Source organism: Parasteatoda tepidariorum, chromosome 9 (assembly GCF_043381705.1).
Source record: "Parasteatoda tepidariorum isolate YZ-2023 chromosome 9, CAS_Ptep_4.0, whole genome shotgun sequence".
NCBI classification, from domain to species: domain Eukaryota; kingdom Metazoa; phylum Arthropoda; class Arachnida; order Araneae; family Theridiidae; genus Parasteatoda; species Parasteatoda tepidariorum.
The window spans coordinates 51,005,829-51,033,774 of record NC_092212.1 but is presented as its reverse complement, the minus strand read 5'-3'; the positions used below and the strand labels follow the sequence as shown (position 1 = coordinate 51,033,774).

The 27,946-nt window shown below is 28.8% G+C and overlaps 1 protein-coding gene across 1 annotated transcript in view; it reads right to left on the bottom strand.

Moving 5' to 3' along the window:
• The window catches only part of LOC110282984 (putative leucine-rich repeat-containing protein DDB_G0290503), a 90,093-nt gene that overhangs the window by 41,930 nt on the left and 20,217 nt on the right, over positions 1 to 27,946 (bottom strand). Inside the window, exons 9-14 of the mRNA XM_071185811.1 lie at positions 23,856 to 25,803; positions 22,653 to 22,805; positions 19,258 to 19,400; positions 15,700 to 15,840; positions 6,995 to 7,034; positions 2,782 to 2,835 (exon numbers count right to left, since the gene is read on the bottom strand). Of these exons, the coding sequence (XP_071041912.1) occupies positions 2,782 to 2,835; positions 6,995 to 7,034; positions 15,700 to 15,840; positions 19,258 to 19,400; positions 22,653 to 22,805; positions 23,856 to 25,803 (2,479 nt within the window). The remainder of the gene's footprint in view (positions 1 to 2,781; positions 2,836 to 6,994; positions 7,035 to 15,699; positions 15,841 to 19,257; positions 19,401 to 22,652; positions 22,806 to 23,855; positions 25,804 to 27,946) is intronic.

Genomic DNA, 27,946 nt, shown 5'->3' with positions numbered 1-27,946 from the left:
AATTAGTGTTTACCAAGTAAATTAGTGTTTGATGCTGAGGAATGTACTTGATGATGGAAAATGACATTACTTTTTTAGACACTAAGAAAGGAACTCGTTTATGGAGCTAAAACTATAGAGCGTCTATTTCTATTCTTTTACTTGTGCTATATCCAAGTTTTTTTCTTCTTTAGTTTACACAGTACAAAGTATATCTCATCCTTTTTTTGATTATTTGTAAATACTTATTTTTCAGCGAATATGAACCCAATTTTATAAAGTTTTTGTCTTATCATTCAAAATTATACTATTTAAGACAATGAAAAACTTAATTCCATTAGTAAACTTAACTCCCAAACTTAATTCCATTTTCCCCCAAATTTCAAAGCAATAATTTTAGGATCAATTTTAAAGTCCAAAAGTTTCGTTCAACTTCATTGAATGTTTAAGTTATAACACAAAAAAAAAACGACAAACAAACAAAATTTGTTTTTATAAAAGTGTCTACATCCCTTGAGAAATATCAAAAAATATGTTAGTATCTAAGTGCTTTCATTATTTTGTCCAAATCCTATATTAATTTTTAAAAAAAAAAAACTGGAATTGATATTAATAATAACAAAAAATTTCACGTCTTTTAAAAATGGGACAAATTTTGTGTTATCCAAGATATTTTTTGAAACTATAATTAGCTATTCATTTTTGTAAGCCCTACTAATTGTTTATAAATTTTGAACTAATTTAAAAGCTATAAAAATTGTGCCAAGTGAATAAATTTTCAATTATAAGAATTATAATTTATTTCTTACTTTTTTAATTTAATCACATAAAAAGTTTTATTCAAATAAAAAATCAGATAAAATTCATTCGAAAGAAAAAAAATTCTTAACAATTGGTAGATAATGGAGAAAAAGACTTTTCAACAAATACGATAAATCTCAAAAACTGTAATGTTTATAACTCAACCATACAACTGTCATTTTGATCATGAAATCGTAATAATTACGAATAAATCATAACAGTTGGCACCTCTGAATACATTGCAATCTGGACACAAAGTTCACTAAAATAAAAAGAAAAAAACTAACAATTACTTTAAAAGTACTTTTGATTTTGTAATAAATGAAATGCATAAGAATTTTAAAAAAAACGATGCTTCAAAGCGATTAGATGTAAAAAAGAAAAAAATTACTACTTAGAGATGTTAATAAGATTATCTTTAACATCAATTTTTAACTAGCAATCAGTAATATTAAGGAAAAAATTTTGGTAACATAAATGCTGAGTTTCATTTTCATAAGATGACTGAAAGGTTGAAAAATGACTATAAATCTGAACAAGGAGTAATTGGTGAACAATCTCTAAATTTGAACTTTTATATGTTTGCAATTTTTAAGATTTATTAATTTATTATTATTAAATAAAATTAAAAAAGTGATACAAGCATTCAAAAAAGACTACGCTTTCAAATATAGTCCCAAAGCTATACAAGCAAAAATTAGTGTATGATCCCTAATTTAGCGACTATGTACACAATTTATTAAAATGAAACAATAAACGTTAAAAGGATTGACAACAATATGAAAAAAAGAGTGCAATACGACTTTATTATATCATATTTCTTGACATTGAAAACTATAATGGAAGACAAATTTTTATTTTAAATAAAAAACATGGAAAGTTAAAGGCAATGAGGAAGCAAATTCTCACTACTCAGATGGAAAAGGGGTGTCTCAGCTTCTTCTCTTTTTTATTTTATATGCATATATTAGAAATCACATTTTTTAGGATATAATCGAGGGAGCTGATGATTAGATTATATTTTGTCATTATTTTATTTTTCTCTTTTTCTTCTTCTTTTTAATAATAAAATTTTTCAAAAATTATTATTTTTCTTCCTCTCTTTTTATAAATCTTTATTATATTTTTTTCCATGTTTTCTCAACATTTTTAACTGCAAAAAAAAACACACAATTTTAAGTGTTCTAAAAAAATTCCAATAATCGCAGATTATTTTCAGAACAAAATAAGAGTTTATTTGTAACAAATGCATATTTTACACCTTAAATAAACATATTTTACACCAGAACATGCATACATCTTACAATATTTTCTAAAATAGCAGTTGCAACAGAATACTCACAGCAGTATTTATCTTTAATGTTAGGCATATTTAGGAGTTCTGCATAACATGGTTAAACTCTATTATTGAAAAAAAGGAAGAAATGTGGAAGAAACATTTTATTTCTTTAAAAAAAATTTCTCTTCTTCAATAGCCTACGTGTGAGACACCTGCTGTACATGAACTTAGGGTCAGGCGCCTGCTACTGACCTGTGAAAAAGGCATATAACTAAAAAAATAAAACTACTCTGAAAAAAAGGGTGTGGTTAGTTAAGAAAATTTTTGTTCCAATACTGATTGAGCAACAATCCATTCAGCTGAGGAGAAGATAAAGAAGCAATTCTGTATTATGCTGACTCAGTTTCATCTGTAAAACGTTACAGATTTCACTTTCAGAACCACTAATTTTCCCTAGTTTTCAGTAGTCTAGTTTTCCTTATTTCTTTCTTAATGAAAATAATTTTTTAAAAATTCAGATGATTCTTTTTAAATCAAGCATTCATCGAAATTGTAAGATCTAAACGACAACAAAAAAAAAAATGAGGAATACCAGTATAAAACACAAAAAATCAGGACAAATAAAGGCATAACATTTTGTATCAGGAAAACTATAAACCCTGCAAATAATAAATACACTGAAATAAAGCGACCTATTAACTTTTCTTTTAAATTAATGTTACCTTTTAACTGCTCTGATATACATTCTTCTGGCATGTCAAAATCATCCTCTGCTTCTGAAAACAAAATTTTTATGGCTAATAATTATGTTTAATTCAAAATGCATGAATTTTAACAATTCTTTCTGAATAAAATATAGTATAGATGTAAGCATGGAATAAAAGAGATTACAATCGATGCACAATAATAAAAATATAAAATATTTGTGTAACATTATTCAGTTCCATGTTTTCTCTACATTTTGAACATATATATATATATAAATACTCAAGAGCCAAAACATTATGACCACCCCTACATTTTGCAATGAACTCTCCTGGAGGACCTGGAAGGCACATGATCAAGTGGAAGTGGTATTTAACTGTTGCTGGAGAGTTTGAAGAATCATTCTTTCACTTACTTCAGTGTGTGGTGGGAAAGGCTGCGGATCTAAGCGAATTTGATAGAAGGCAGATTGTAATGGCTCGAAGATTCAGAACAAGTATTTTTGAAACTGCACGACTTGTCATTCATCATGCCGATGGCCGTGTCAGGATACGCCGTCTTCCAGGCGAACAGTTGCTCCCTCAATGTACAGTTGGTCATACACAAGCCGGTGGTGGCGGTATTATGCTTTGGGGGATGTTTTCTTGGGCGTCTCTGGGACCCGTGGTTGTGGCAGAGCAGACCATGAATGCTACAGGGTATCTGAACATCATTGAGGACCAGTTGCACACTTATATGGCCTCTGTTTTCCCAGCTGGAAATGGAATTTTCCAAAAGGGCAACGCCCCGTGTCACAAGGCTTAAATTGTGTTGAAGTGGTTCCGGGAACATGATGCTGAATTCCAGTTAATGTCCTGGCCACCTAGCTCAAAGGATCTCAATCCGATAGAACACTTTTGGGATATCATGGAACGGCAGCTCAGAGTTCAAAGACCACTAAGTCGCAATATCTCGGATTTGCGTGACCGTTGCTTTAACATCTGGTACCATCTGTCTCCGGCCATCTACCAAGGACTTGTGGCATCCATGCGAAGGGGGGTAGCAGCTGTGTTGCGGGCTAAAGGTGGGCCAACTCGTTATTAAGAGGTGGTCATAATGTTTTGGCTCTTGAGTGTATATATATATATATAATTTGTAGCTAAAAAGAGGAATTCAGAGAATCATTTATAGTCAATACCATTTATATTCATGTACCACAAAAAATTAGTTAGAGAACTTTACATAAACAAGAGAAAAATCAGCTAAACGGAATTTTCTTTAGATACTAGGTGTTGCGACATCAATCACGAGAATGAAGAGTTAGTCTAAAAAATAATTGTAAGTTTGGCTGTTTGCTACGTAAACAAACGACTTTTCCTTTTTCTTGTCATTAATGTTTTTGTATTTTGTCTGTGAGTCAGTGGAAATAAAAGAAAATGGTTTTCATACAATTGCTGTAAAAGCTATCATTATGATGCCAAAATACTCAACCTTTCTACAGACCAGGATTTGAAAACAAAAATTTACGCTCCTTCGTTTAAAGAGGTGAGAATTTATTTACGCAACTTTATTTGTATTTCCTTTCCACTTAATCAGATTTTTATTTCCTTTCCACTTAACCAGAACGACTTCAATGCAAAATGATTTGGCTGACAAAATGGCGCTATGGAAGCGCAAACATAGAACAATTTGAGCTAATATTACTCGCTTCGTTAGCCAACTAAAGGACACTTTAAATTCCACATTGAATGCGGATATTGAATTTACTTGTAGTTTTGCAAAAATACTTAACGACATCAAAATATGGGATAATGATATACACATATTACTTTCGGATGCAGAATATGAAATTGATGTAGTGCAATGCCAAGAGCATATGGATAACACCAAGTGTGCCATTTTTGATGCCAATCGTGCTATGAGAGATGATCAAAACAAGAATGAGAGTGTAGATTCACCAAATACTACTAACTTTCCAATTGAAAATGCGAATTTTATGTCACCACAACAAAATGTAAAACTGCCGACAGTAAAATTAGAGCCATTTCATGGCGACATTGAACATTGGCAATGTTTCTGGGAACAATTTAAAAACGTTGGTAGTTGATAATCCAAATTTATCGTTGATTAATATACATGTCTTTCTCAGGGGATATTTAGAAAATAAACCAAAATGATTGGTTGATGGTATAATTATTATTGCAGATACATATGAAACCACTAATAAGCTACTCATGGGCAAATATGGAGACAAAAATAGAATTATTCAATCTCACTTGGATTTTTTTAGAAAATTTAACACCAATCTGCAACCCATCGCCGACATCACTGAATGAAGTTTATATTGAATGCAAAAGAAGGTTACAGGCTCTATGTGCTTCGAGAGAAGATATTGACGCAAACGATAGAGTTTTATCTCCTAAAATTTTATATATGCATTGTAGATCTCAAGATAAGAAAGTCGGGGAACTTGACACTGCAGAAGTTTACGATGCTAGAAATTACTGGATACAAATGGTTCAGAAAGAGTCATTTCCATTAGAACATGAAGCTTTACCAACATCCAAGCCACTGCCAAAAATTTCAAACATTACAAAATTCAACCCACTATTTGAAAATAAATTAATACGTATTGGTGGTAAATTACAGTTGTCGAGTTTATCAGAGTCCCAAAAACATCAAATTTTGCTGGACTGATCTCATCATTTCACAAGTCTGATAATATGTCAAACACGTATCAAAATGCACCNTACAAAAAGTTCAAATTGCCAGTATTTGACAGCAAGAGTAGTCAACTGATAGATTTAAACTTATCCTTCATATCTGTTGATTCTTATTAAAAAATTTTAGCAAAAGAGTTATTTGTCAGCAATCATAGACACATACAAAAAGAAAAAAAATCATAAAATCGATGAAAATTGCAAAAAATCAACAATAACTAAATAAGGAGCCGCGGAGGTTCAGAGGATAGAGCGTTCGCCTCTCAATGAGTTAACCCGCATTCAAATCCCAGCTATGACTGGCCGATAAGAATTTCTCCCCTAGCTCGCACAGACCACAGTTCTAACATAAAATATCATGAGTGGTAGACGGATCATGGGTTAGAGTACCCTTGCCACCAGGTTAACCGTGGAAGGTTTTCCTCTCCATGTAATGCAAATACAGGTTAATTTCATCAAAAAGTCCTCCAGAAAGGAAAATTTCTCCCAATACTTGATCCAGGAGTTCCTTTGTCTTCAGGATTGGATTCAACATTGCAAGGCTACGGACCATCGTAAACTCAAATTTGGGTCCGCTGTTCAGCGACAGTTAGAAAATAAAATATCTAAATACAAAAAGAAAGCAAAGTAATAAAGAATAGAAAAACTGAAATTTACAGATGAAGCTGATCGATGCAAGAATTACATTTTTCTTCGTTGGTAATTTTGAGCTCAGTAATTCTTTTGATGTTTTCCTTTTTCTCATGTTTTCATATGTGCATCGCGTTATTTTATTTACTCTGTAAATTAAGTAGGTCTTAGCAAACTATAACTCTTCATAAATTTAATATGTGACTCAAGGTTATGCAATTTCTACACTCTCGAAATTTTTCCACTCTCTGTTACCACATTGGTCAAATCTTGCTATTTTTCAAATAGCAATTAGATTTGAGTAAGAAGTTTTCATAAGAAATATGCATGATTTGCTGGAGTCATGGTAACAGAGAGGGGAAAAATTTGAAAAGTACAGATAAGGCGTTACTTTGAGACCTTGATTCTATTTACAAAGAGTATAGTTCATATAGTAAGTCAAAAACAAATAGTCTTGAGTAAAACTAAACTAAACTCAGTGGTGCGACAGACCTAGAGGGCCAAGGCCTACTGTGACCATCTCAGTTTTCTTGACCTTGGGCTCTGGGGTGCAGGAGCAGATGTTCTAGTTAGGTCGTCAGCCGAACGCGGAACCCCCACTGTTTATTTCCCAAGCATGCTTGGTACTCATTTATCGACCCACTAAAGGGATAAAAGGCTGAGTCAACCTTGCCCGGCCCGAGGATCGAACCATGGACCTGTGGCACGACAGCGCGAAGCGCTACAGTCTTGAGTAATATTGGCAAATTAAAAAAGATTACATCTGTACACAGCAACAATATTCTAAATAATACTATATTATGTCGATAAAAAAATAAATTGAAATGCCAAATTTTACAAGCAAAACAAAACAAAATATATGAGGTATGATGATTAATATTATTTAATCTAAATAACCAACCTTTAGAATTATCTTTCGGTGATGGAGGAAAGAAGTACATCTGCCAAGGGAAAAAGAAAATAGTAAATAACCTCTAAATCAGCTTAAATAACAATGCCAGATAAAATTTTCTACATGGTGGATAAATAAGAATAAATGTTAAATAAAAATCATAAATCACAAAAGATTAATATGCACTTGCAATTAAAAGAGCATATTTGATCAATAACTCCAAAACTAGTATGATTTAAATAAAGAGTAATAAATAAGATTACAAACCATGCATAATGGTGATATGCATGAGCATGCAAATGCATTTTAGTGCACAACCCTGTCAAAGCATAAAGGTATGAAATGGGTAACTAATTTTTTTTATATAAAACAAACAAACAAGGGATTTGGTTCCTTCCTAGTTAATCTCAAATGATATACTAGCCTCGCACCATGGTTTATGCACAAATCCAGTTTAGGTAATCTGGTCACAGATTATTCCCATCATTGAACTATTTGCCTTTCGGCTCTTTCAGATTGCCAGGTGAGGATGCAACAGAGCTGGACTTTCATTTGGCAAATCTGCATATTGGTACTTGTGCCAAACTGCATACTGATGCCAGAAAATTCATGTTTATTTGAAAATAATAATATAACACTTCCTCGTTATTCGTAAATGTGCGTCTATATACATATTTATGCATGACAGAAACTATTTTTTGCCTAATTGCCCTGGAAATAATTGGATTAACAGTTGTATTTGACCTCTTTTGAGCATTTTAGACACGTTTGACAGAGCTGATATGTAGACTCCTAGCTAGTGGCCATTATATAAATAAATTAATAAATAAAAAAATATCTTCACTTTCCGGAAAATCCATGTCAAAATGATAAAAGAAAGATTCTCCCTTCTCCTCTTGCACCATCAGCATGCTTGTCAGTTTATTGTTGCTTTGATCCTAATTTAGTACCTCCTTTTTGTACGCATCTAGCATAATCTAAGGGTCATATTTACTGACAATTAAAACAAAATCGGGGCAATCTCAACTTATGAAGTACATGCAGGCTTCTAAGACATCCCAATAAGAGATAAGATAAGACATATATTTTTAGGTCCGATTTCACTGAAACGAGTTGAATTTAACTAGGCTGCCACTAAATTTGAACCAAAATAGCAGATAATTAGGGACCTAATAATCAAAAATTATAAGTTTTTTAAAGACCTGGAAAAACGCATGCAAATATTTATACAAATATCAAATAAATTTAATAATGAAAGAAAACACTGAATATTTTTCTCTTTTTTAATTTAAAAAAATATCAACTGAATTTCTTACAATTAACCCATTTTAAGTTTGAGTGTAAAAAGAATGCTTGAGAAATAAAAACAATACACATTTTAGTGTTGTAAGGTACACTTCTATCAGTAGGATAAAATGGAACAGAGATTAAGGCAAACAGAGATTAGTAATTTGACAGAGGTTACGTTAACTAATGAGATAAAGATTCAGTTAAAAGAATACAGACACTAAAAAATGACAGTTAGTAAGCTAAAGGAATAGTAAATTCCCAAATATTTAATAAGTATGAAGCAGCTTTTAAATCTTTAACTATTAAATTTTTGTTTTTGCTTCTATGAAAGGTCTAAAAATTCAGTTCAAAATGTGTAATAAAATTGAGAATAGTGTGAACAATGAAAAATCAAACTTAGGAACTTAAATCCTACAGCGCTTGACTTCAGAGAATTATTTGGTGCACCTATTGGAAAAATTTCAGTGCATGTTGTGTTTCCAATTGAAGAAAGACCACTCTCATCTGAAATTTTATAAATCCCCCCAATTTTTTGAGAAGTTAACAAGGTTTTTTTTCTTTTCTTTTTTTTTCTTTTTTTGGTTCGTGGAAATAATTTTCTTGCCTGGAATAAAGATTGCATGTTATCTGTGCTTTGTAAAAAAGAATTGTAATTTGGAAGCGGATTCATGGAAGAAAAAAAAACAGAGTCAACATGTTTGAATTCAACACACGGAACACATGAAGCCAGTCGATGAAAAATTTAATCAATAATCTTGGGAGGAAAACTTTTGTCTTGCATGATAGGTTTAAAGTAATTGATTTCATACCTCAATAGGTTAGACAAAAGTCGTTGTGGGTCAGGAGATAGAGCATTTGCCTTCCAATAAGGTGAACCGGGTTTGAATCCCAGCGATAGCTGGTCGACACGAATTCCGCACCCGGTTCACACCGACCACAGTGCTGACGTTTAATATCCTCAGTGGTAGATCAGGGTGCGTAGCCAAATTATTCACAAAAAAATAAGCACCTTTTAAGCACTTTTCAAGTACTCAAAAAATATTTTTAAGCACTTTAAAAAAATATAATAATTAGGCAGGGTTGGAAAGTTTTTGACAATTGACGGTTTTATCTTGTTTTAACCGTCATGTCAACAAAACAAAAAAACTTTTGGCATTGTTTTTTACAATTGTCAAATATTACAAAATTTTGAATCGTGTAAAAAGAATGGCGTTCTCATACGCTACGGACTGACAATACGCCGGAATAGATTGGGGTTGAATTATTTGTAAAAATATTGAATAGGGCTGCGTCTTTTTGCATAATTCGAAGCGAAAATCAACATGGTAATGGAAAAATCTCATTTTGAAAAAGAGAAAAATTAAGCACTTTTTAAAAACACCCAATGAAAAAAGCACTTTTAAGGGCTTTTACAAACGAAAAGCGAATCTAAGCGCCTTTAAACACTGTTTAAAAATGCTACGCACCCTGTACAGGGTTGCCACATTAAAAAATGAACAAAAATAGTTTCTTTTAGTAGTCTCCAGCATGAAAATAGTTGCCTAAAACTATAAAAATAGTTGCCTGAACAGGAACAAAAATTATCAAAAGTAGTAGCCAAATAACTAAAATTATACCTAAATTGTCAGAAACTATTACTAGGACTGGGTGATGTCAGAAATTTTAAATCGTGATACATCGTCAGTTAGACATCACGCTATAGTGATGTATCGCAATTTAGCATATGTTCAAAAATTACCGATGGGAAATCTTTAAATCAATCAAAAATAAATAAAAAAGGAATAAATCTAGTACAAAAGAAAATATTAATTCTAAACATATTCTACTATGACATCAATATCATTGCTTAATTTTTTCAATTAAATTAATAAAGTCAAAGCAAAAGCAAACCCAAGCTTTACTTCATTTTTCTTAAATTAGAAATGATTTAAGATTTATTGGTTTAAAAATAATAATACTGCAACAAATTATTTTACGTACATGCATTAAAAATTAAAAGAAGAAAAAAAACGAAAGTGGAAAACAAACCAAAGAAATGTTCACTTTAGAAAAAAAAGCATGCTTTTGAATCATCATTAGACCCTTTTTAATTTACTTATTTAAAATAATAAAAAGTAGCATTAACTAATGGTCAAATTCTGTACTTAATAAATGTAAAAATATTTTTACTTATTTATTATTATTTTCATTTTTGAAAATAAAATCGACTAAAGATTTATTTGTTTAAAAATGATACTGACTATCTAACAAATTATAAAACAAACAAGTATTGAAAGAATTTTAATAAAAATTTTAAAAAAATACTTTAAGTACTAATGTAAAATAAATTGGAAACCTCAAAACATTACAAACTTTTTATTTGATTCTAAAAAAAAATTTGTTTTAACTAAATAGCCAAATTTTCTTAAAACTTTGTTTTCATTTTCTCAAAAATAAAAGCAAATTAAATAAAGGTAAGCTTTGTTTTAATTTTTTTATAATTAAAAACGACTGAGCATTTATTGGTTGAAAAACAATCAAATTATTATACTTAACTACATTTAATAAATTTAAAAAAACTAACTTTTAATAACAAAGTTAAATACAAAATACCCCTATTAAATTGTATCGCTTAAAATAAAAAACAATAATTAAAAAAAATCAATGATTTGATCTATTGAGTTCAGAACGAAAATTTAAGATAACAGCGATTGCGCAGCAATCGCAAAGTAACAGTAAGTCTACTAAAAATAATTGACAAGAATCGTTAAACCCAGACAGAAAAAAATGGTATGAAATAATGCAGAACGAAACGATCGCTGCAAAAGTCTCACTGAAAATAATTTGCAAGAAACCCGACAATTATTTCCGACGAAATAAAATGCACAACGATCGCAAAATGACTTAAGTCTCATTGAAAATAATCTTCAAAAAACGCAAAATCCGAAAGACAAAAATGGACATAAAGAAACTATGCATTGTGTTCTATATTACAACACTGATCCTCGCACGAAACCGGGAGTTCTGATTCAATTCGCTCTTCGTCACTCAACATCACAAAACTAACATCATCTTAATAGCAAAATCTCTGCAGCTAGACGAAATCAAAATTGTCTTCGTTAGTGCGGTAACAACGTTAGCTTAGTCAAGGATCCTTGCATACTAAATCGTTAAATCACGATTGTAATCTAATTCCGGTGGCTCAAATCAAATTTCTGATGCATTGCCTAAAACGAAAGTCACTACAATCAGCCTAAAACGAAAGTCACTACAAGTCGTTAAATCGATATTTCGAGATACATCGATTTATCGCCCAGTCCTAACTATGCTAAAAATAAAAAAAAGTTTTGTACAAATATAAAAGGTTAGATAGACAAATATATTAGACAAATATATTAGAAAATAGGTACCTAAATAAAAGTCGAATTACAATAAAATATGAATGTTAATGGAAGGAAAAAACAATTAAAAATAACAAAACTGCCCCTCAGAGAGAATGTATAACAAGTACTTTATTAAATCCAATGGAAATTTAAATGTTTGGCTGTTTGGACATAAATGATTGCATAAAAGTTTGCTTTCTTTTATTAACGTTCTGAAAAGTAACGTTCACTTTTGCGAAAAAAACTTCGCCAAGAGTAAAAAAAGTCTCCTAATAGTCGCCTATTCCTGAAAATAGTTGCTTTGTAAGCCTTCTCAGGCAAACAAAGTAGCCATAGTCGCCTAAGGCCGAAAATAGTAGCAAATAGTTGCATTTTAGTAACCTGTGGCAACCCTGCTGTAGATGAATCATGGGTTAGAGTCCCCTTGCGGTGGGAGGTTTACATGGTTTTCCTCTTCGTGTAACACAACTGCGGGTTAGTTCCATCAATTAGTCCTCCAAAAAGGCAAATTTTGCCCAATATTTAATTCAGGAGTTCCCTTGTCTTCTGGATTGTGTTAAAAATTACAAGACTATGGAGTCGAACATTAGTAGTTATAAACCCAAAAATTGGGACGGTTGTTCAACAACTGTTATATAATAGGTTAGGCAAGGAACAAATATTAAAATCTCCATAAACCAAGATATTTAAAGGTTGTAATAATAGTAGGATGACAGCAAAAATGGTTAGAGAGTAGAAAAACAGCAAACGTTTTAAGGTGCAGAGTGAGGACAGACATATTTTTGGACAATAAGTATGTCTAGAAAAGGAAAGCTGCTGTCAAATTCTCTTTTAGAAATGAGTTAAATCATGGGTGCATTTATAAATATATTTAATTCAACCATGCATTTAGTTTGGTGTCTTCAATTCAATTGAATACTTAACCTTAATCATGCGCAGAGTTGCATAGGGTCATCTATAAAATTGACTTTTAACAAATCAAAATTTTAATGATAAAATCAGAAAATTTGAAGGGGATAAAACGATTAATTTTTACACTACAAGAGAAAAGGAAAACTGTCAGAGACTTCTCAGTGATAAAAGAGATTTTTAGGAAACATCTTAAAAAAATATAGACCATTTATGAAAATAGAGGCTTGCTGGAAGCTCACCAAGCCTGAGATTGATAAGAATTTTTTGTAAGTGAGCCAGCTAGAATTCACAGTTTAAAATAACAAATAAAGGCAAAAATTTACCCATGCTGAGCCATTCTGGCTAATGTAATGAGGTGTTTGACTGATATTCTCATCGTTATCTGGTCGATATGAATCCACTTCCAGATTACAAAATCGCAGAGTTGAATATTGATAATGGTAAGTTTAGAATTGGGTTGGCAGTTCAATGTGGGTTATAAAATAAATAAATGGCTAAAACTTGTAAACAGACCAAATAAAATGTATTATAAGTTAACATCTTCACAGATTCAAATAAGTGAATTATAATTGTTAAATTATTATAATACTTGCTATATCAACCTGGCTTTATAATAAATTTTATTTAGATCTTTCTCCTAATTCTGTAATTATTAACAAAATATAAAAATTCTATTGATTTTAAACACCAGTGTACATTATTTTCCCATGAAAACATATTGATACCTAAGTACTTAATTATATTCTTTTAAACTAAGTTAAAAAATATTTGAAATAATGATTGAAAACATAAAACAAGTAAAATTAGCAAAAACAAAAAATGTTCCATATTCTCTAATTGAAAGGAATATTTTAAGCCGAGGCAGAGCTTTCAGAAAAATTATCATTTAATTCACAAAATGAAACAAAAACTAGCTGTATGTTACTAAACATGCTTTAAAACATTTCTGCAATCATATTTTTTTTTATGTTTAAATTTTTAACTATCAACAGAGATAAATTTTGAAAAAAACTAAAAGCTGAAACCAGAAATCTAAAAATATATGTACAAAACAAGTTTAAATAGTTTGAAAAAAAAATATGAAATTTGAACCAGAAAAAAGTATATGTAGTAGGCAAATATTCCAGGGCTCAAAAAACCGCCCGTCCTCGGCGGTTAAAAATTTCCCACAGACAGCGAATTTCTCGAATCAGACGTCCGTGCGGACGGCCATTTTCCCGTTAATGTTTGTGATACACTTTCAATTTTTGTTATCTTACAAGAGTCAAGCGCCTCATTTCTAAAATGACCCTCTAATCTAGAAATCCCGTACAGCAACATACTGCGCATGGTGGATTGATGTTTTTTCCGTCTGGAAGTACTGCAGCAGTTGAAAGGGACTTTTCAGCAATGAACTTACAAAAAAACACATTACGTAAGCGTTAAACGCAATTATGAAAATCCACCTAAATGGTAAACCCCTTTCAGATTTCTGTGCAGAAACCTCTGTAAATCATAGGCTTGATTGTGGAGCTGGCAAATGTCATATTTGATTCATTTAAAAAACGCAGTACCATCGGATAAATTGACATTCCAGATAATTTGACCTTTGTCATTTAAATTATTTCATAAAGGTAATAAATTATTTCATAAAGGTAATAAATTATTTCATGAAAGAAATACAAGGTTTTACTATTAGTAACCAAGTATTTCTTTTATTACTGTATAATGTAATCCTAGTAGCTACTAATTCAGCTACTAGTAGCCTAGTAGCTACTAGTAAGCTATATAAATGTTTGTAATAAATAAGAAAAAATAACATTTTTATTTATTTAGAAGCGACGGGTTAGATTCAAAGGAGGACGGGTACATTGTTGGACAAGCAGTCCTCGGGGACGGGTAAAATTTCTGAGTTTTTTCGAGCCCTGTAATATCCATAGAATATTATCAATACTTTAACAAAAAATATGGATGGTCGATTTTTTAAAAAATCATTTGAATAAGAATAACGATGTGTAATTTCAAATCTTGTGAATACAGACCACGATGTGTAATTTTAAATCGTATGAATAAAAATTCCAGTGCATAATTTTTAATCACGTAAATATGAATCCTAATGTATGATTTTAAATCACGAGAATATAATTTTAAATCCCACCTACATCACTCATAGTAAAAAGTATAAGAAAAATAAAAAAAATCTCTTTTCGGGAATTTGAAAGAAAAGTATTTTCAAAAATAAAAAAAGGATTTTTTCTTTTTAAAAAAATTGAAAAAAAGTGAAATTTTACCAAAAGTGGAAAAAACTTGACTCTGAAACAAAATAGGAGGGAGAAACATAAACAATCTGTAAAATGTGTAGGTAAATTTTAAATGGCAAATGTAAACTATGAGATATCAGGCATACAGGAGCAAAAGTCGTCACAAGAATCAACTATTAAGACTAAATGTTCTAATTTGTAATTACTCCTTTTGGATTTTGTGGGTCAGAAATTTAAATCACTTTCAGATTCATTTTACAGAAGACACAAAATGAGATTTAGTCAATTTTTGATGTTAGTCTACTATAACATTTAGAAAAAATCATCATTATTCAAATTGATAATAGAAAAGCAATATTTTTTTTAACATTTAATCGCAGCAATAGATAAAGGGTAAAATTAATGATCACTACTGGCAACAGGGTGACTAAATATAACAAATGGTGGGTTAAAATTCGTCTGTCAGTCTTCATTTTTTTATTAAAAATGCAACCATATGTGTATTGCATTATTATTTTTAAATAAATACGGAATTACTAGGAATATTTTACAAGATTCTGAAAGAAAAAAATTTTTTTTAAACTTGTTTTGTAAAATTGTTTCTCCTTTTAGAAAGAAACCTTACAACATTTATGATATTTTGAAAAAAGCTTCAAAACAAAAGCCTTATATTTCTAATATCAACAACTTTTTTAACCGTTTAAAGTGTGCAAATTTTGAAAAAGCGGCCACCGTTAAAAAATGCTACAACTGGCAAATGGCAAAATTTCAAAATTTTGTCCAAAGGCCATAGGACAGGAAATAAATTTCTATGCATTAAGGTAAAGAAGTAATTAATAGTAAATAAATTAATTACAAACATAAAATAATTATAACTATTTCAGTAAAAATAAGAGTAATATAGAAATACTTTTGATGAAGCATCAGAGGAAGATGAGCTACTGCTATCTGTACTAAGTTTAGCATCGCTGTTTATCAGTTGATCAAATATTAAATCTGCACCTGTTTCATCATTTGAATCACTTTGATTGATGTCAGGAGAAACATCACTCTAACGAATATAAAATATAATATTATGAGCAGTAAAGTACTTATAAAATTAAACAAAAATATGTATCAAGTAATTTATTCTAAAATTTATTACAAAAAAGATTTTTTTAAAAAGAAAAAAATTTATCTTCATATTAAATTTGAAAATAAAGGTCAGTCAAATATAAACCCTAAAATATTTATTTAAGCCATAAGTCCCAACCCAAATTTTTACAAAAATCATTGCATTGAGAATAAATAGAAGCAAAGAAAAATAATTTAAATGAGTTTTTTAAGAAAGTCAACCACATTTCAATATAAGCATTTTCAAAAGCAACATGATTTTAAGTGAAAAAAAAAGAGGTAAAATAAAAATTTTTAAGCAAAACACGCAAATTTTTTTCATATAATCTACACGTAAAATGAAGTATATTTTTGAAATTGGATCCTTAATTAAAGCTTGCAGGTAAATTAGTGCTTTTTTCAACATCCAGATCAGTCCATTTTCAAGAAAAAAAAATTTATATATACATTACTTTTAAAACCACTGGTTAACAGATTTAGATTTTTCAAATTATATATGTAACTTTTTTTCAAACCAAAACACCAAAGTGGGACAAACATATAATTGCTCAAAATTGAATAAGTAGTGGTAGTGACAAGCAAAATTCACTTTTATGAGATCTTGATATATGTTTAAGAATTATATATAAAATCGTAGAAGCTTAGTGTTATTTTTTTTCAATCAAATTAATTTTCAAAAAATGAACACAAAGAACTGAGACAGCAATTTGTGCATTGATGTGAACATATACAAGTTTAATGATATGCACCCCAATCTACTCATGCTTTTTCTTGCTAAAAAACAATTGCAATCTTTTAAAAAATACACAATAATCCATACACCAAAACACATATAATTAACTCGTAAAAAATACTAAGCTTTTCTTTATACTTAAGTTGGTTTTTTTTTTTACAAGCTCTAAATTTTCCCATAATCCAGGGATCTTTAACAAGGTTTCTTTAATAATAATCTTTTGTTTTTCAATCCTTAAAATTTTTCAGGCCTAAAATTAAAAAAAAATTAATAGTTTTGATCTTATTATTTCTGGATGGTTCAACAAATTCTAGTGTCTGGCTGATATAGTTTATTTAATTTTGGGTTAAATTTAGTTATGCAGTATTCATTTTCCTTCTAATAGCCAATAATTATGAGATACTAACCATACTATTAAGAAAAACTCATNCAAAATTGAATAAGTAGTGGTAGTGACAAGCAAAATTCACTTTTATGAGATCTTGATATATGTTTAAGAATTATATATAGAATCGTAGAAGCTTAGTGTTATTTTTTTTCAATCAAATAAATTTTCAAAAAATGAACACAAAGAACTGAGACAGCAATTTGTGCATTGATGTGAACATGTACAAGTTTAATGATATGCACCCCAATCTACTCATGCTTTTTCTTGCTAAAAAAACAATTACAATCTTTTAAAAAATACACAATAATCCATACACCAAAACACATATTATTAACTCGTAAAAAATACTAAGCTTTTCTTATACTTAAGTTGTTTTTTTTTTTTTTTTTTTTTTTTTTTTTTTTNTTTTTTTTTTTACAAGCTCTAAATTTTCCCATAATCCAGAGATCTTTAATAAGGTTTCTTTAAAAATAATCTTTTCTTTTTCAATCCTTAAAATTTTTCAGGCCTAAAATTAAAAAAAATTAATAGTTTTGATCTTATTATTTCTGGATGGTTCTACAAATTCCAGTGTCTGACTGATATAGTTTATTTAATTTTGGGTTAAATTTAGTTATGCAGTATTTATTTTCCTTCTAATAGCTAATAATTATGAGATACTAACCATACTATTAAGAAAAACTCCTTTTTGTTTTTATAATTAAAATACTTTTCCTTTTTCAACATCTAATAATTATGAGATACTAACCATACTATTATGAAAAACTCATTTTCGTTTTTATAATTAAAATACTGTGTTCTTTTTCATAAATAGCTCTTTCTTTTTAATAATAACAATTTCAAATAAAAGACTAACACAAAAGCCCACATAAATATATATAAAAAATTGATAGAGCCTTAGTGGAAATGTAGCCAGAACTTCAGCTGATTAGCTGGAAGCGGATTTGAATAATCAGAAATTTTTTAGTTTATGGTTCCTGGTAAGAATAAAACATCGGAGCCAGAATTTCAAAATAAAAACAGGCAATGTTACAGGCACAGACTTACATATTCTGTGACATAATTGGGCAAAAAAATTTTCGAAATTTTCAGAACATATTTCAATAAGTTGTTCATTCTTTAATGAAAACATTCTTAATGCATAAAAATTGAAAGGGGTTTTGAAATAAAAATTCTAATGCCTTAAGTTTAAGTAAAAAAGAATAAATAAAATAGGTTACTTTACAAAGCATAGTATGTTTGTCGGAATCGCTTTATAAGAATCATTCTCCCCTTGCAATAAGATTCTCAATAAACTTTCATTTTTTAGGGATTCCTTTTTTAAGGACTTATAATAATAATGAGGAGACAAACATTTTTCTGGATATTGGAACATGTTAAAAAAAAAAAAGCTTTTTCTGAAAAACAGAAAATTTTCAGAGCCTAATTTACCAAGAACACATTATTTTTTAAAAAAAAATTTTTCTTCTCTTCTAAAAACCAAAGCTTTTTCGAACGTGGAATTTTTCAACTTACCGAAAGATGGCAAAAGGTAATCCAACAGAATGGTCAATATATCATTGATTAGTGTTTGTTGTTAATATAAAAAAATTCACTTTGAAAAACATGAAAAAAACGACATTAATTATCGAACAACCCAATAGTAATAATTTATAAAACTAATTTTCAGGTCCCACTCATAAACTTCAGGAATAAAAACTAATACATAAACAAATTGACAGATGAAGTTATTTACGTCATATTTAACATAACAGAAAATATTCCTTTTCTATTTGAAAGTAAATTAATATGGCACAAAAAAATTTTAAAAATATGTTAAAATAAACTTTAAAAATTTATATTTTAATTTTTAAATGATGACTCTCTATCTTTTTTTTAATGATTTCTATATTTAACAAAATACTACATTTTAAAATTTAGCTACAAGATGTAACAGTCTAGAAGTCAATTAACATAGTTTGTTTTCATTAAAAAAAGAAAACACATAAATATTCTCAAATTGTATAAAATAAATACTTATTTATCATTCATAAATGACATCCTTCCTTTCACTTCAAGGATATTTTTAATGGGAAAAATTTTGTTAAGCATTTTTTTTTTTTTAATAAGAATTTTAGAGCAATTTTTTTTATTAATTCGAACAAAAATTTCCCTCGTTTGCGTGATTGGATATATTTTGCATCCCTGATAAAAGTTACGGAGAGTTTGCACATGAGATATGGAAGAATACATACCATTCTTGAACTACTATCTGAATTAATTGATTCACTTTCTAAATCTTGAAAAGAATCAGTTTGACAGAATACTATTAACAAACGTTTTGTCAGAATATCTGGCCATTCCTCTATTGCAAATGAAATTTCTTTAGCTTTGGAGTCTGAAAAGACAAGAACAAAAATGCAAAATTAAATTTGTAAAAGATAGTATAAAAGCAATAAAATTTAGTCTTAATAGTTTAACCTTCCTTCAGTGCAATTTTTTAATAAAATATTTTATAAAAATTGCAGATTTTTTATTTCATATTTCATATCTATATATATTTTAGACTTAATAAACAAAAACATTTTGCAGAATAATTTTTTACTCAGTACAAGAATTGGAGCATAAAAAAGGTAGTTGGAAAATTGAAATGAAAGAATAATCATATAACAGTAAATTTTGAAAATTAATCACGGTAAAGTTATTATTCATATTATGAAATTAAAAGGTAAAAGATACATAATGATGAAAATATGAAAAATTCTTAGAAACATTCATTGGAAGATTAATATGACAAACAGAACTATTATCAGTGTCAAAAATATTGACAGGAGTGTATTTTATGTCATTCATAAAAGGCTTCCTGCCAGACATCGTTGAGATTTGAAAAGGGTGTGCAAAATGCTGCATATAATGTTTGTATATTTTGCAGAAGTATGGACAACTAACACCATCAGCTAACTTAGATCTGAATAAACAATTAAACATCACAGAAAGTCTAAATGAAACCATAAATAGAAAAAGAGTGGTTTGCATAGTTAAATAGACAAAAAAATGTATCCACCAGAAATCACAGATAGTCCAAGTCAATTGCAGATATGCACCAAGAAGGTTACGTATTTTCATGTTAAAAGGCTTTTTGTGCCCCAAGTAGGGTAAACCAACCAGTGATGGAACATTTCATATATATTGATTAAAAATAAGAATTTGAAAGTTTTTCTTTAGATTGATTGGTAACAATAGCTTACTGCCAAACAATAGGAAGTCATCTAGCAATGTTTTGGATTAACTGGTTAAATAGACTTCGCTGGAAAATTTTTTGAATTTGTTATTATCTCTGCAACACCTTGCTTCTTTGAAAAAAATTATAAGGTGAGTGTTTGTATTTATATGTTTGAATTAGAATTAATTGCATGTAATAGTTTTATTTTTCTCACTTTTCACAGTGAGAGAGTTCAAAATATAGTTTATGAAGTTACGTTTTATTTTTTTTAAGCATCATAGCATAATAAAGTAATGAGGGTGTTTATTCACTGGATCACCAAACGATGAAAAACCAGTGAAGGAACAAGTGTTCCTTTACTGGGTTTTTTTTTCTAAGTTAATGAAAATAAAAGATAAACTTTAATTTTCTTGTACTTTTAGTGATGTTCCACATCAAAAGTATGTTAAAAATACGAAAAACAACTTTTAACCAGTGAGGGAACAGGCATGTTCCTTTACTGGGCATAGATTTTCCAGTGAATGAACAGTATGTGTTAATATTTTGACACTTTAATTTTCAATTCATGATTACAAAAAAAAGTTAACTTTTTCCAAGTATTTATATGTTACAATTTCAAGAATAGGCTTGTTTTTAAATATTTGTATGGCTTATAAATTCAGAAAGAGCATTAAAAAATAACCAAAATTAAGTGTTCCTATACTGGGTGTTCATTCACTGGTAAGAGATGTTCCTTCACTTGGTCTTCTTACTGCTTGTTATTTGAACCTCCAAATCTTTAAAACAATATTATGTAAGTTCTCTACAATTTTTTTACATAATTTGCAATTAGTAACAAATATGTTGACACTGTCATTTAACTAAAATTACGAATTTTGAAATTGATATGATTTTTTAAAAGGCAAGCGAAGCTTAAGTGTTCCTTCACTGGTTAGTTTACCCTAATTCATTTTAATGAAAACTATCATCAAGAAAAATTATGATCTTTTTGTAACAATTTACTCTTATGTCTAAAGTTAACAACAACACTTCTCTCTGTTAATTAGTTTTGGAGTCTAGGAATTTAAATTACTTTAGGAGTGATAAAATAGTTTATTTTTGTTATTTTTTACATTTTTTTTCGCTGTAAATAAATTTTTATCAAAGTAAAATTATAATCATTTGACAAAAAATTGCAAATAAGGTGCAAAACTCCCAATGAATGCAGAAATAGAAATCAGGTGCCAACTTTCCAAACTAGCTATCAGTAAACAGAAGTACAATGACACAAAAATATATATAGTCAGCATTTACGAAGCTAATATTAGCTCAATTTTAAGGTCTATCTTCCACATATTTCTACATAGATACCCTAAATTCTATACAGATATTATGCAAATTATGCATGAATTTAATTCTTCATCATGTCTTTGAGCCACTTAAAATTTTTGCTCATGGCATTTCAGACTTAAGTTTATGTTTTTTTTACTTTTCTATAAGGTGACAAGATTAAGCTTCAAATTAACTTGTTGGAACTGGTAAAAATGAGATTTTTTTTTAAATTTTTAATTTCTTGTTTATATGAAATTGCTTTTGTTTTTTATTTATTGTTTTTAAAATCGTTTAAGTAGTAGGAAAAAATATTATCATAGATTGGTTGCAAAAAACAAAATTTGATAACTCTTGTTAATTAAAGAAACAAAACAAACTCATTTTAAACAGATTATTATGGTTATTTTCAAAAAAACTTTTAATTACTTTTATCCTAATCTTGGCTATAAAATTATAATAATACTGATAAATCATGAAACTGGGCACATCTTCTAGAAATTAAGAAATAGACAAATATGAATTAAAAAAAAGATAAAAGATAAATTGTAAGATTATAAAAAATATAATAATTAAATGCAGATATAAATAAAATATTTTATTATTATTGTTTTTTATTATTATTATTATTGCAAAAGCACTTGACTTTACATCATTGGCCCCCATGCATCGAAAATGCATGAGATTGGAGCATATAAAACAAAAACTGGACCATTGAAGAATACAAGAACAATATAATAACAAGAACAATAAATACTTGCAAAACATGAACCACTTAAACATGAACGAGAATCAGTCGCTGGGTACCAATTGCATCAACTCCCTAGCTCGCCAATATCGACTGAATAAATCTTCTTCATTTAATGAAGAACAACTGAACAAATGATATTTGTCCATCTCAAAGTTCTGGTTGCACAAAGTGCACATAGGACTTTATTAGTATTTATTAGTAGACTTTATTAGTATTGTTAACACATGCTTAAGTAGCATCAAACACAAATAGCACATACCATATAAATGTCATTTTATATTATAGAGAGATAAACAAAAAATAAAAAAAATTCAATCAGTCAGACAATATGAAACATTTTTTTAATATCACTCAAAAAAATAACTTACCATCAAAATCATCACTTTGGAATCCTTTTTCTTTCAAATCATTAAAAAATTCCTCATTTACAGTAAATACTAATTTGTTTGGTTGCTCATCAACGTCGCTTTCAATAGCAGTTACTAATGATGGTGTCAATTTACAATAAATTGTTTGACTACCTAAATCCAAAGTAGACAAATAAAATAAAATATTCAAAAATCAAAAGCATATTAAGAAACACATGTATGTCATAGAGAAAGATTGAAACTGGTGACTGTCAACTTTCACCGGTGAATATTAACAATCACAAAGTCACCTTGTTGAATTCCCAAAATATTTGTTACATCCGATTTGATATTAATATGCATATTACCATGAATGGGTAAAATCTGGAGAATGTAGACTTTCATTGATGAATGTCAACAATCAAATTGTTAAATGCCTGAAATATTTGTTCTTCCCGATTTGAAAGTAAATTATTCCTTGATATTTTATATTTATTTCATATTTTAATATCCAATTAGAAAAATCATCAGTGCTAAGACACTGGGCAAAAACACTTAACTTTAAAAAAAAAAAAATTAAAAAAAAACATTTGTGTCGGGAATACCAGGCTAATGTAATAATCAAATTAATGTCAAATGAGATCTAGCATATACTTTGGACACTTACCAATGTTACTCTGTGATTGTTGATATTCACTATAACTGTAAAAATCGACAATCACCAATTTTGGGTCTTTTATTGTTATACATATAAAACAAAATACTCACTGTTCTGCTTAATTACATAAATTGATTATTTTATGGAAGTTAAACATAAAAGTTATTTAAGTAGGTGAAGTTTAAAAATCTGAAAATGTTATTTTTGCTGTTTTATCAGTCCTTTTATTATTACAATTTAGTTTAGTTTTATTATCATGACTTGGCCTTTTTTTATTGATTTCATAGCCTTTAGAGGGCCAAGACCTACTTTAGAATCTTTTTCCTTTCTGCTTAATTCTTAGCCGAGGTAATCCAGTATTTCTTTTTGAGTGCTCTGAAATCTTCATTAAAGAAAAAATTTTTAATTATGTTTAAAAATATTTGGCAGAAGACTGATTATTTAAAAGACAATTTTTAAAGAGTAAAAATATAAAATGTATTACTAGTTAATAACAATAAATATAACAATAAAAAAAATTTTAACTGATAAATTAATAAATTTATTTATCACACAAAAATACTTACCATTTTCTAATTGAATTGGAAATGTTAGGCCATCACTACTGATTGTAAAAATTATATTTTCAGCTTGCACAAAAGTTTTCAAAAATACAAAATTTACACTGGAACATTTTATTTCTATCGGACAGTCATAATTATCTTTAATTTCATCTTCATCATAAAACTCATAATTCTCAGCTGAAACTTCAACTACATCATTTAACTCAGGCATTTCATAGGTAACATCTTCTGTGTTATTTGAAAATTTCTGGTTTTCAATTAAATTTTCTTCAGTTTCAGAAAATTCTTCATTTTCTTCTTCCTTATTTAACTCGTGCATTTCATAGGAAACGTCATCATTCTTATTTGAAATTTTCTGGCTTTCAATTAAATTTTCCTCCGTTTTAGAAAATTCTTCACTTTCTTCCTCCTTATTTAACCCATGCATTTCACAGGAAAGGTCATCTTTGTTATTTGAACTTTTCTGGTTTCCAACTAAATTTTCCTCCAGTTTAGAAAATTCTTCACTTTCTCTCCCCTTATTTAACTCATGCGTTTCACAGGAAAGGTCATCCTTGTTATTTGAAATTTTTTGTTTTTCAACTAAATTTTCCTCAGTTTTAGAAAATTCTTTACTTTCTTCCTCCGTATTTAACTCATGCATTTCATAGGAAACCTCATCTTCGTTATTTGAAATTTTCTGGTTTTCAAATAAATTTTCCTCAGTTTTAGAAAATTCTTCACTTTCTTCCCCCTTATTTAACTCATGCATTTCAGAGGAAACCTCATCTTTATTATTTGAAATTTTCTGTTTTTCAACTAAGTTTTCCTCAGTTTTAGAAAATTCTTCACTTTGTTCCTCCGTATTTAACTCATGCATTTCATAGGAAACCTCATCTTTGTTATTTGAAATTTTCTGGTTTTCAACTAAATTTTCCTCTGTTTTAGAAAATTCCTCACTTTCTTCCTCCGTATTTAACTCATGCATTTCATAGGAAACCTCATCTTTGTTATCTGAAATTTTCTGGTTTTCAACTAAATTTTCTTCAGTTTCAGAAAATTCTTCATTTTCTTCCATATTTAACTCATACATTTCAGAGGAAACCTCATCTTTGTTATTTGAAATTTTCTGGTTTTCAACTAAATTTTCTTCAGTTTCAGAAAATTCTTCATTTTCTTCCTCCATATTTAACTCATGCATTTCATAGGAAACCTCATCTTTGTAATTTGAAATTTTCTGGTTTTCAACTAAATTTTCTTCAGTTTCAGAAAATTCTTCACTTTCTTCCTCCGTATTTAACTCATGCATTTCATAGGAAACCTCATTTTTGTTATTTGAAATTTTCTGGTTTTCAACTAAATTTTCCTCAGTTTCAGAAAAATCTTTATTTTCTTCCTCCGTATTTAACTCAGGCATTTCAGAGGAAACCTCATCTTTGTTATTTGAAATTTTCTGGTTTTCAACTAAATTTTCCTCAGTTTCAGAAAAATCTTCACTTTCTTCCTCCGTATTTAACTCATGCATTTCATAGGAATCTTCATCATTGTTATTTGAAATTTTCTGGTTTTCAACTAAATTTTCCTCAGTTTCAGAAAAATCTTCATTTTCTTCCTCCGTATTTAACTCATGCATTTCAGAGGAAACCTCATCTTTGTTATTTGAAATTTTCTGGTTTTCAACTAAATTTTCCTCTGTTTCAGAAAATTCTTCACTTTCTTCCTCCGTATTTAACTCATGCATTTCAGAGGAAACCTCATCTTTGTTATTTGAAATTTTCTGGTTTTCAACTAAATTTTTCTCAGTTTCAGAGAATTCTTCACTTTCTTCCTCCTCAGTTGAAGATTTCTCTCCCTCATCACCTGAAATGTCTGAAGCCATTTTTTCATCTGAGAAGTGAAGTTGCAATCTCAAGGCTTCACCAACATCTTCTCTCAAGGCTTCATCCAAGTCTTGCATGGAAGCAAGTTTAAACTACAGAAAGAGAAATTTTTTAAATAAATAAAAGTATTTTACTATTCACATCTTAACTTTTTCCCAACAGTTTTAAACAAATTCTTTCATTTTATAATAAATAAAATTTTATTGTGCAAAAAACAAAATACTAATTCTTTACCCAAAAAATTGGATTTAAGAATAAAAGTTAATTCTAGAGAAGACTTTGACTGTTTTTTTACTTTCTTATTTTTATAAAACTTTTCAATTTTTCATGATTTATAGGAAATCTTACTATGAAGGAAAAAAAAGCAACAACTGTTTGGATGCTTTAAACAACTATTACAGCTAGTCCCAAAAAGAACCAGCAAAGAAGCGAACCTCCGAATCAATGAAATTGTAAATTGATCGGTTCTGCAATTTTCCCCTTTATTATAAGTTTTAGTGAGTTGATGTTTTTTTACAAAATGGAAACAATTTTTTAAAATATAATCGTTGAAATTTCACCTTTTCTTTGATAAATTTAATTGCACACACTTTTTCCCCCCATTTTCTTCTTTTTTTATGAAAAATTTAATCTTATGCAACTGAGATGACAAAATATGCCTATTTAAATATTTAATGAAGAGTTTAATAAAAATAGAGTTTAATAGTTTGAGTGTTCAAAAAATCTTAGTAATAATCGTGGCTTTTGAGGAAACAACTAACACGAAGGATAATTTTAAAGTAATTAACGCTACAATGTACAGGTACACAATACTTCCTTTAAAACTATTCATTTATATATAGGTAAAAATATTAAATAAAACAATTTCTTTCAAAACTGATGTTTGAGGAAATAACTATATTCTTTTATTCTTTTAAAACTATTCTAATATATTCTTTTAAAACTGTTCTAATAAAGATCATTCTTTGAAAATATTAAAATATTACTCTCATTTTTTCAGTTTTGTAAAGTGAAAAAAAGTAATCATATTTTTTCCACACACAAAAAAAGTTTTATTATTGAGTTTCTTTTTTAAAAAACTTGATGTCCAGTTAAAATTAATGATCAAAAATTCATCATTCTAAGGCAGTATTATGCGAGTTCTGCTATTTGGCCACCTATTAACCTTATGGAGACCCTGTTTATAGTTCTTTATGATCATTCTTCTCAGAACAAATTCAATAATCTATCTTCAAACCTTTTGATTCATGCTTGGAATGATGCTTATGGAGACCCTGTTTATAGTTCTTTATGATCATTCTTTGCATAACAAATTCAATAATCTATCTTCAAATCTTTTTATTCATGCTTGGAATGATGCTTATGGAGACCCTGTTTATAGTTCTTTATGATCATTCTTTGCATAACAAATTCAATAATCTATCTTCAAACCTTTTTATTCATGCTTGGATTGATGCTTATGGAGACCCTGTATATAGTTATTTATGATCATTCTTTGCATAACAAATTCAATAATCAATCTTCAAACCTTTTGATTCATGCTTGTTCTCCTAATTTCGAAGTTAATACCCTACAGTGCAAAAAATACCCTCCTCTTTGTGGATGATAAGTGACTTAACCCTTACTCAACCGGAAGTTTTTTAAGTTTACTTCCAAGCAGGTATAATTATAATGAAAAATTATAATACTAATGAAAATGATATAATAAATTACAATAAAAGTAATTGAAAATATAATTATAACAAGTGTGATCAAAATAATAAAATCATTATAGCCATCATCTGCTGAGCATTTGGCCTAGGAAGGAAAAGTGCAATGCCGCTTATACTACACAGGGATGAGATTGGCCATAAGGCAAAAAAGCTGAATTTCCATGCAAGCAAAAATTTTACGCTCATGCAATCGTTTAATAATAAATTCCAGACAATTTAATATAATAAATAACTATGTGTTGACATAAAATTGTGTACTTATCTATTAATCTATGTATAATTACATGGACACTTAATATTTAGTAAAAAGTAAAAATACCAATTGAAAAATAAAACTAGAAATTATATTCTTCTTCAGTTCACATAAAGTAGACAATTATTACTTGAGAATCTGCCTAGTTTAGCAAAATAAAACTACTGAGAACATACTTTAATATTCAATTTCTTTTAATAAATACTGTTACATAATTTGTAACAAAAATATCAGTAATGAGATTTTTTTAATTATTTAGAAAATAAATTT